This window comes from Vigna radiata, chromosome 2 (genome assembly GCF_000741045.1).
Source record: "Vigna radiata var. radiata cultivar VC1973A chromosome 2, Vradiata_ver6, whole genome shotgun sequence".
NCBI classification, from domain to species: domain Eukaryota; kingdom Viridiplantae; phylum Streptophyta; class Magnoliopsida; order Fabales; family Fabaceae; genus Vigna; species Vigna radiata.
Window position 1 is genome coordinate 17,233,249 of NC_028352.1, and position 11,714 is coordinate 17,244,962.

General features: G+C 33.5%; 1 protein-coding gene across 6 annotated transcripts; it reads right to left on the minus strand.

The window, feature by feature from the left end:
• Nucleotides 1–604: 604 nt before the first annotated feature.
• On the minus strand, nt 605–7,972 carry LOC106777538 (putative threonine aspartase). Of its 6 annotated transcripts, none has more exons than XM_022787049.1 (10): nt 7,744–7,903; nt 7,492–7,663; nt 6,100–6,189; nt 5,849–5,930; nt 5,629–5,755; nt 2,382–2,485; nt 2,119–2,282; nt 1,422–1,545; nt 1,249–1,356; nt 605–965 (listed from the first exon to the last, which is right to left on the minus strand). In XM_022787049.1, the coding sequence occupies exons 2-10, from the start codon at nt 7,551–7,553 to the stop codon at nt 882–884; spliced, it is 945 nt and encodes a 314-aa protein (XP_022642770.1). In that variant the 5' UTR covers nt 7,554–7,663; nt 7,744–7,903; the 3' UTR covers nt 605–881.
• Nucleotides 7,973–11,714: the final 3,742 nt, after the last annotated feature.

Below are 11,714 nucleotides of genomic sequence, written 5' to 3' on the forward strand. Positions count from 1 at the left end.
AAAATAAGTGTGTCAAGTTTGACATACTTTGACACACAAAATAATTTTAATTTGATTTGATATTGTTCTTTCTTATTTTTTATTTTTTTATTTTTCAAAAAATTACAAAAGTTTATTTTTTTAAAACTATTTTATTCTTGTTAGATATATCAAATAAATGTCAATTTTTTATTTTTTATTTTTTATTTTTCAAAAAATTACAAAAAAATTTAGATTTATCAAATATATTTCACAGATTGGGTGTGAAGGTTATCCAACCCCATGAAACACCCCTATTTTTGCTAACTACAAAGAATATTATACAAAACATGCCACAAAAATCAATGCATCGTTGTAAATGAAATCCCTCAAAATAATTGAGTAAATTATTGTAGTATAAGATTTAACATTACCTGACCACAAGAATTTTATTAAAATCATTGTACTGCAAAATGTTATAAATAAAAATAAAATTGATGACTATTTTCATAAAATTTGATTCATGCCACCATGTCTGTAAAACTGGCACTTTTTGAGATACCAAATTTGGTGGAAGAGATGTGATAAAGCTCTTAAAAGTATAGATCAGAAAAAACTGCAAAATTTTTTCAGTAAGTTTACTTTTGAAGAAATTTTCAGCAAGTTTGTTTACCAACAATTGCAAGCATTTACTGCATCCACTTTTCATACTTGAAGTACTACAAATTACTAATGTCGGTCCATAGAATCATTGACCATTACTTGACAATCAACAATGAAATCTTATTATATCTATCCTAACCAAAATGGCTTGAACTAAAATGATTATCGAAAAACTGGATACAGAAAATCAAGTAATTTTGTTGTAGGTGTCACGAACTTCATCTCATCAGCACGGAAAATTTGACCCGTGGTCACACTAACTATCCATTTGAAAGATCTATCCGTGCCCCAAATTGATCTATTGCAATCCTGCTTTGTTGTTTTGTACTCCTAAGAATGGAAACCTGGATCATAAAACAATAGGAAAATATCACTTTACAAATGGTTTGCTGAGAACCATCAGTTTAGAGGGAGGTAAAAGGCAAACCAGATGGTAATCTTGTTAAATTAAATCATTCTGAAGACAATTTTCTGATCTATTTGGACCATAATGTGATGATTTCATAATGCGCATCTTTTTAACATCATGAGATGATTCCTTAAAATGAACACAATTAACTTATATTTTAAAAAAATTCTAATATGACATCTTCATATGATGATAAATCTCAGTCATAAGAGTACTGCTACCTTGGGACGTTCCATAGAGCTTCCAAAATATCCTACTCCAAAGGACAAGGAAGTGTATGCAGCAGCAATCTCTACAGCTTTCAGCCTTGATGATTTTCCTTGATCCTAAGGAAAGTGAAAGATTAATAATCTTCACAAAACTATTAGGTGGAAAAGCTGAAGGGACTAACTGTTAAAGATGCATCTGATTGCACAACCAAGATCCCTGCACTGCTATCAGTAACACATTGCCTGCCATCCTCAACAACAGACCGTAAAACTTTTGTGCAAGCAGAAGCAGGTCCAGACTGTGAGCTGAAAGAAAGTCAACATCAAAAGTCCACCCCATGATATCTTGAAATAGCCCACACATAAATGAAATTATGCAACAATGCATCAATATCAGAAGTTGAAATTTCTAAAGCCAATAAACTAAGCGGGATATTGAAGAGATCATATTTTCCGTATTCACACGAGAAAACATAACCTGGACAAATCCTAACCTACCAATTTTGCACAGCAAGTAAATTTGAGATAAAAATAATGTCTTTTTCGTTTATTAATTTCTCAAGTGAAATTTTAAAATATTTTAACATGATCCTTAACATGTGTCCAACACAATGTCCAGTGACGCATAGAACAGCATAAAATGTTTCCAATATGTAAATTTCAATAAAAGCATCATTTTAACGCATGTCCTCACCATCAAACATAGAATCACACGTGCAGATGTTTAGACATCGAGTATACACTATTATTTCTTAGGTGGAATGTCCTTAAGAAATACCAGCTCATATTAATTTTAAAATATAAACACATGGACAAATCTTACATAAAAATTCTCCCCAATCATGAAAATATAAACAGATGACCCAGAGCCAACCATACAGTGACAATGAAACACAGCATTCCCTAGCTGCAAATCCTTTCATTAAGTACTCTCCTGCCCCTGATACACAACAACCAGCCATGAATGGAGATCCAAAGGGCCCTTTTGATGATGCCCAACAACCTGCACCATACATTGCTGCCAACCCAACACGTCCACTGACCTGTTGGATATTTCATACATGATTATGTGTATTACTTAGTAATCTAACATGGAACTGCAGAGCAATTGAAGAGAACCAAACCATGAAAACCATTTTCACCTTTAGAGCAATACCACCACTCGATGCTCCTGTTGCAACATGCCCCTCATTATCTATACAAATAACCCCAACAGTGTCCATTACGTGATCTTCTAAAGCACTATCTGCATATGAAAGTAACAATTGAAGGCTAGGAGAAAAGATCCCGGGCAAGATCATTTTTCCCAAACTCCCATTGCAATATTTTTCCCAATAGCATATGGATGGTTAATTGAATACAACCATTTAAATCCCTTAGCAATTTAAGATCTCTCTCAAGAGAAGGTTTTAGTTTGGATTTAGTAAAATTATCTATAATTGCTACAAAGGCTTAGCTTCCTATCCTAACATTGAGTCAAGACTTCAAGAATTTGAAGACTTCAAAAAAAATTTATTCCGTAGTAAGATTGTTTTTACAATAATAGGTGATAGGTCTTTGAAGGTTTACGTTAGGAAAAATAAAACATATAAGTCAGTAAGAAGTGGTTAGGGGTAGTTAGGAGGAGTTTAAACAACAATTAGGGGTAGTTTTAATTAGTAGTTAGGTGGTTTTTGTCTTTGGAGGAGGGGGGCGTGTACTAGTTTTGGTTGTTGAGTGTTTTATTTCTGAACAAACAGTATCCTGTGTAGAAGGGAATGTTTTCCCTTGGAGGTTATTGATTGTTTTCAGTATTTACCGTTCAATAAACTGCTGCCCCACAGTGGGGATTTATTTCTCTCTTTGTGATTGTTTATTTTGAGATAGAATCTAGGTTTCTTGTTACCAAGAAACCTAACAATTGATCTGACCTGACGAATCAAAGTAACGATCAGACATGGAGAGCCGCATGTGTAGTAAAGAGACTGGTGACAGAAATGCTGACTTCAGGGATAATAAGGCCAAGTAATAGCCCATACTCAAGCCTAGTTATTCTAGTAAAGAAAAGAGATGGAAGTTGGAGGTTTTGCATTAATTATAGGGTGTTGAATAAAGCCACTATACTAGATAAATTCCCCATTCCAGTTACAGAGGAGTTGTTGGATGAATTAAATGGGCCTAGTTATTTTTCCAAACTAGATTTGAGAGTTGGTTACCACCAAATCAGAATCAAGAAAGGAGATATTCTAAGGACTGCTTTTTGTACACACCAAGGGCATTATGAATTCTTGGTGATGCCTTTTGGATTATCCAATGCTCTTATAACATTTCAATGTCTAATTAACATGATATTGAAGTAATTTTTTAGGAATTGTGTTAGTTTTCTTTGATGATATTTTAATTTATAGCCAATCATGGGAGGAGCATAAGGAACATCTTAAGCAAGTTCTTCATTGTTGCCACAACATCGGTATGCCAATAAGAAGTGTAATTTTGGCATAACACAAATTAGTTACTTGAGACATGTCATTTTGAGAAAAGGGGTGGAGATGGATCCGGAGAAGGTTAAGGTGGTTTGAAAATGGCCAAAACTGCATAATATCAAAGCTCTTAGGGGATTCCTTGAGCTTACGGGATATTATAGACGGTTTATTAAGGACTATGGGAAGAATGTTAGGCCCTTGATAGATATGCTGCAAAAGGGACAGTTTGAATCGACACCCAAAGGCAAGGTAGCCATGAAAGCTCTTAAAACTACCCTTACCACAGCCCCGATGTTGGCATTACCAGATTTTTCACAGACCTTTCATGTGGAGTGTGATGTTTCTCGTAGAGGAATAAGGGTTCTATTGTCACAGAATCGAAGACCCATTGCTTATTTTGGCAAAGCCTTAAATGATTCTTCTATATCCAAATCCATCAATGAGAAGGAACTAATGGCTTTAGTTCTATCTATACAACATTGGAGACCATATTTGTTGGGGCAACGATTTGTTGTGCATACGAACCAAAGAAGCTTAAGGTATTTATTGTAGCAACGTATAACCACTCAAAATCAATAGAATTGGTTGGCCAAGCTCTTGGGATATGAATTTGAGATTGAATACAGATCAGGGGTGACTAATAGAGTAGTCGGTGCTTTGTCACGTAAATTGGAGGAACAAGAGGCTAAAGAATTAGAATTAAACATTCTGGCAGGACTTTCAAGAGGTATTGGGGAAAGTACATCATGATCCAATACTCCAAAAGATCATAAACTATTTGGAGAAAAACCCTAACTCTCATCCAATTTTAACAATGGAGAATGATCTGCTACACTACACACGGAGATTGGTTCTTTTGGCCCAATCCACATGGATCTAAAGGTTAATTGCAGAGTTTCATGTAACACAAACAGGGGTCATTCTGGAATTTTCATAACATATAGGAAATTGGCACAAACTCTATATTAGGTAGGCATGAAGTGGGATGTGACAGATTTTGTAGCTTCTTGCATGGTGTGCAAACAACACAACTATTTGACTTCCGACCCAAAGATTTGCTACTGTTAAATATAGTGAAAATTATATATAGGAATTAATCCCTTGTGTTAAATACACACATAGAGTTCTCTATTTATAATAGAAGAAATATGGGCTAAGCCCAAATACAAATGAATATGTAAGAATAAAATAAAATAAAATAAGAACAATGTTTCCCTAATAAACATATAGGGACTATATTTCCCTAATTAACATAAACACAATATAAACTAAATATAATATCTATAACATCTTTGCCCATTCTGCAGGCCATTTGGGATGACAAAAGTATGGACTTTATTGTGGGACTCCCCAAATCTAATGGGTATTATGCAGTATTGGTGGTGGTTGATCGATTGAATAAGTATGGACATTTTATCCCACCAAAACATAGATTGATGCAATATTGCTAGGTCTTTGAATATTTACGTTAGGAAAAATAAAACATAGAAGCTAGTAAGAAGTGATTAGGGGTAGTTAGAAGGAGTTTAAACAGCAGTTTAGTTTGGGGAAGTTTTAATTAGTAGTTAGGCGGTTTTTGTCTTTGAAGGATGGGGGTGTGTACTAGTTCTGGTTGTTGAGTGTTTTATTTCTGAATAGGGACTGTCCTGTGTAGAAGGGAATGTCTTCCCTTGGAGGTTGTTGATTGTTTTCAGTATTTTCCATTCAATAAACTGCTGCCTCACAATGAGGATTCATTTCTCTGTTTGTGATTATTTAGTTTGAGATAGAATCTAGGTTTCTTGTCACCAAGAAACCTAACAGTAGGCTTATGCTAATTTTCATGGGAAATGAATTTAAGATCTTTGGAGCACTGTTGTTTATTGATTTGAGAATTTTAGAAGAAAAAGGTAGGGTGAGGTCTTGCAGAAGTGTGCTATTAAAATACCTGGCATTGTGGTACTTTGACAGACAGAAGAATCAACCTCAGGAGGGTTGTCTTCCTTAGATTTAGCAGTTTCAACCATGGATTTGAATTTTATCCACTGTGCTTTAGCCCTTTCTGTGACCAGCCACTGTTACACAAAGTAACAAACTATGATTTCAAAGTGGTAAGACATGATTCAATTAAGTTTCAGTGCAGAATTTAAATTTTGTAAAAATATTACCTCATTGGCCTCCTCTATACTTGTTGGCAAAGCAATGTCTTTAGACTTGGCCCATTTGCGAGCCCCTTCGCCAACCAAGAAGCTGCATTAAGACCAATTCCCATAAGAACTCCAGCAATAAATATTAACAGGAGGACTTGTTTGCAAGGTCAAAAGGAGAAGGCTTTCTAAAATACTAATTTTGGTAGTGTGTTACATTAAGTTATATAAATGCTTTGGTAACAGATGCAGAGATCTTAAATGGTGATTACATTGGAGGAATCCGACCCAGCAATGGTGATCTCATCAGTTGTTCTTTGGCCAATAAAGCAGCAATTTGTATAGCATTGCGGACACCTGGTCTATAGCAAATGGAATAAATACAAAGATAACTTGGTATAAAATAGTTAAATTCCGAAGTCTCACACAAGCAAAAAGTAAAGCCAAAACAACATTGTACCCCCATAGTTAGATTACGCAGCAATGTAAAAACTTAGAATCTTCCCAGTTGTTCATGGCGGCAGTGCTTTATTGCACACACTGTAGAGTCATGCATGTTTGGTTGGGATAAGTTCTGGAGAAACACGTTTCTCAGTCTAGCAAAACTCTCCCAAGAACTGGAAAAGAGATGAGAGAATGCTAATGACACTCTCTCACACACAATTTCCAACACATTCCTAATGAGGGAATGATTTGCACATAATTTAAGCCTACATACTTTTTATCCAAAATAAAATGATTGTATTGGAAATAATGCAATAACAAGAGTGTTAGAATTTATCAAGAAAAGGTTTATCTGAAATAAATTAAACAAAAAATTCATTGCCATAGAAAATAAATATTTTACAACTCCTTTGGACTTATCTTTTGACATGAGCGCTTATGTAAGTAATAGGAAAAGCTTACAAAATAGCTAAAGGTATAAGCTGCTTCCAGCTCTCAAAATAGCTAATGAAAACCAACTTACAGCTCACAACAGAACAGTTTAACTCCAGTTCCTCTTCTATTGTAGAAAGTTATAAACAACTTTTACACGAATGTTTAGCTAAGATTCTGTTTGGATACAATGTCAGAAATGCTTTGAAAGATTTTCTTCTAGAAAAATTTATACGAACCTATTTAGACAAACTTCTTCATAGGAATTTCTAAAATAAAAACATAAGAAAAGCATACTTCATTAACTTACGCATAAGTTAAAAATAAAATTTTTGAGAAACTATATGAAAGAACTTCTACAAACTAACTTATAAATATATTAATTTTAACTTATGAAAAAGCTTATTTCACTTTCTTCTTGTCTTTGCGGAGAAGTTTGTCCAAATAGGATTTCAAATAACGAAGCACTCAAAAAGCACTTCTAGCTTGTATACATATAGACCCCAATTTTTTTTTTTTTATCCATAACCTCTTAGACAACTTTACGACTATGATTTCTTATGCACTAGTAAGCTTGTAAAGGAAGTCATATGCTTTTTCCGTAAGCTCCACATAGGCTCTACCAAACACCCACTAGCTGGCATTAATTATTATCCATCCAAGCTTAAGCAATACAGTTGGAGTCATCTTCATTTCTCCATACAGCGCAGTTTAAATTCAATTATTGTAGGTGACATTCATCATATTCATTGGATCAACGATTTGAGACGTAATAAGAAAGCAAGTACCTGGCACTGCTCCAACAGCCCCAAAAGCTCCAGATTTTCCGTCCATCACACTGGCGTCGCATTCCACGCCACCGTCCTCGGTCAAATTAGAGCCTCTGCCAGCGTTCGTGCAGGAATCATCCTCCAACACTTGAATGGCAGCTACAACGGCGTCCAGGCCAGTTCTCGAACCCTAGAAACACGAAAGGTGGTGAAAGAGTAGAATTGAAAATGAAGAAGAAGAAAAGGTTAGGTTGGGTTCGGTTGGGTTACGCTGGACAGAATGGAAGCGGCTGCTTGACAAGCACGGTTCATGACGGACCTGAGGGCCTTGTCGTTAGACGGAGAGTGGTATCCGGCGCCGACGTGAACCGCCACAAAAAATCTCTTTCCCTCCATCTCATCACCCTTTTTGCTGTTCTACTGTCACTTTGGTATTTTCTTTCTCTTAAGCTTATACCTATATTACAAAAATCCAGTTGAAAGTTTAAAATGTGAAACAACGAGGAAGAAAAGGTAAATTATTTTCTCTTAATTTTTATTTGATTTCTATTTAAAAAAAAGTACTTTTGTAACATTTATTTGTTCTAATCATAAAATTTTCAAAAAGAAAAAATCGTGTTGGATAGGTTTGAAGTCTATCATAATTTGAAATATTTTTAATTGAATTTCTATTAATTTTATTTATTAAAGTTGTTTAATTTTTTTCATAATTAAATAATTTGGTTGTTATTTTTATTTTTGCATCAACGTGTTAAAATACCTATGAAATTATTTTTAGTTAATATAAAATAATATTATGACTAATATAAAATAATAAGCAATTTTTTAAAATTTCAAAATATAATGAATAAAGTTTTTATAGAGTGAAATATATCTGTTAAATATCACTTCAAAATGTTTTTAGTTTCATGATTAAACGGAAAATTTAATGGATTATTTTTTGAGTAATTTTTTGAAAAATCAGTTTTGGTATCAATGGTAAAAAAGCTAGGGTTAAATGTTTTTAGTCCCTATACTTTGGGGGGCGATTTTGGTTTTAGTCCCTCTTTCAAACTATGGTACAATTTAGTCCTTCAACTTTAGAAAACTCTAGTTTTAGTCCTTTTTACCAAATTTTTTTAACTTTATTTTTTGTTTCAAGCACGTTTCATTGTAGCATTTGGATTGTTTACACTGTTTGACACATTTTTGTTTCAATGTTAACTGAGAAACGCGTTTGAAACAACAAATAAAGTTAAAAAAAATTGGTAAAAAGGACTAAAACCAGAGTTTTCTAAAGTTGAAGGACTAAATTGTACCATAGTTTGAAAGAGAGACTAAAACCAAAATCGCTCCAAAGTGTAGGGACTAAAAACATATTTAACCCAAAAAGTTAGGTTTGTTTCCCTTATTAATAGGGGATGAATTGGTTTTTAATAAAAATGTTTTCTTTTTTTATCTTTATAAAAATTTTTAGAATGATCTTTATCACATATTACAATAAAAAAAACAATACAGTAAAAAGTTAAAGGATAGAAAAAGAATACAATTCTTTTAATCAACATTAGTTTGAAAGCCAATACACTATAAAGATTTAAGTTAATATACCAAGACCTACACCGATACTTTCAAATGTAATCTCCTTACTAACTCATAAATCTAATATAGACAACACTCCTGTAGAAAGAACAATCCTCTTCTCTACAGTACCCCTTTGAGACCCTTCTCAAAGACACAAGAATCACACGTTTTTCTTTCTAGCCACACGCACACAGAAACCACAATCCAAGATTGTAAACAAAGTTCTGATCAGGAAAGAAAACACCTTAATGTGCAGTAGATTGATCACCAATAAACGTCCAATGCTATCCTTCAAGAATCCTTCAAAAATCCTTCAAAATCACCAAATCTTTTGTATCTTGATTCTTGGAGAACCTAGTGCACCTACAATCTTTCTTCTTGACTCACTAATATCATATATAAAATTTCATAATGATAAAACATTCAAAAGTTGTTAATGCAGAGTGCAATGCGTCATTATATAAATTTTCTCATGTCTGACGAGTTTTAATCAATTACGAAAATAATGTAATCGGTTACACTTTTAACAGAGTTACACCAGAGTTACATTAAAACATATTTAACTGATTAAGCATTTAATGCAATCGATTGCACATAAAATGTAAGTCAAAACATATGACCGTTATGACAGATAAGACTTGTCATCAAAACAATTTTCAATGTATATCAGACTAACTGATTAAGTAAATAGTGTAATCGATTAAGTATTACACTTAGACATTTTTTGAAAATTTTTTCTTCTTAAAACTCATCACAGCACATTGCAGATAGGTGTTTAGAAAAGGCATGGGTTTTAATCGATTATACATATAATGTAATCGGTTAAAACTTGTAATTTGCCACAATTTAAGCATTAGCTATCTGATGAACTTAATTGATTACATAACTATTGTAATCGATTACTTCATACAGATAATGCATTGTGCAAGTGATTTAATCATATTAAAATATGAGTATGCATACAATAGATGTAAACACATTTATCACCATAACAAGTATGCAAACCAAAACAGTTTAAGCAATATATGTTTGAAACATTAAAGAAACATTTGTATTATTGTCATGGAAACATATATGTGTTGTCATCATCAAAAACAAAACAGATTGAGTTTAGCATTCACATTGCTCTCCCTATCAACAATGTTATACTTGACATAGTTAAATAATTGTATTGAAATTATTTTATTCTCTGTTCATATTTGTGCATTTATGTTCATATATTTTTATACTTATATTCCTTTTTTATATTGTTCTGAACAATTATATATATCAATTAATTCTTGATCACATTCTTCCTCAACCAATTCTCTTACTACCAAAATCTTCATCTTCTACCTCTCGTTCTTGGCTTTCCTACAATTTCTTCCCCTTCAAATGGCTTCTGCAGTTGTTTCTTCTTCTAATAATTCTCAGGCGCAGTCACATTCTTCAACTTTGGGACTTTCTCAAGAGCAAATTCAAGGTCTATTGGCACTTCTTCCTCAATCTAATCCCACAGTCACACATTCTACCAGTCTAGTGAGTTCTCATAATCTTTCCACTTCTTCTCAGGATCAAGGTAATATCGCTTCCCAATGGATTCTAAACACAAGTGCTACTGATCGTATATCCAGTTCTTTGTCTCATTTTATTTCTTATCATAAAATCTCACCGATTGCAATTTCTCTACCCAACAAGAACTCTTCATTTGCTCATTTTTCTGGCACAGTTTCTCTTGGCCCACACCTTACCTTACATAATGTCTTGTTTGTTNNTNATTTTTCAGTCAATCTTATTTCGGTCACAAAGTTAACTAAATCTCTATCTTGTAAAATTATCATTTCTGAATTTTCATGTGAAATATAGGACAAGTCAACCCTACAGATGATTGGGAAAGCTGAAGAAAAAGATGGCTTGTATGTCATGATAGTTCCTGCATTCACACCCCTTGCTTCACCAACTGCTATTTCTCCTGAGAATTCTATTGCTTATTCTACAATAAGACCTGACTCTACAGATATTTGGCACTCTAGACTAGGGCATCATTCTTCTTCTTGTTATACCATATTACGCACCATGTATGCCACTTTACCTGATACAAAATACACTCCTTGTGATACTTGTCACTATTCTAAGCAAAGAAAATTGCCTTTTCAATTAAGTACTACTGTTTCAAAAGCTCCTTTTGATTTAATTCATGTTGATATTTGGGGGCCATATTGTACTTCTTCTGTTGATGGTTTCAAATATTTCTTAACTGTAGTGGATGGTATGTCTAGATTCACATGGATTAAATTGATGACAAGTAAGTCTGATACAAGATCACAACTTATTGGCTTTGTTTCTTATATCAAAACTCAATTTGGCATTGATGTAAAAGCTATTAGATCAGATAATGGTAACGAGTTTGCAATGAAATATTTTTATAGACAAAAAGGGATACAACATCAATTATCTTGTGTTGAAACACCTCAACAAAATGGAGTCGTTGAGAGAAAACATTAACACATTCTCATTCTAAGTGGGCATTTCTATTTCTATTCCACCCGTCGGGCCGCTATTGGACCACCCAATTTCTACTATCACGCACGAGATGTCTATACCTCGGCGTGAAGGGGGTGTGTTGGAAGTCCCACATCAACTAGAGATAAGGCTAATTTATTATATATATATATATATATATATATATATATATATATATA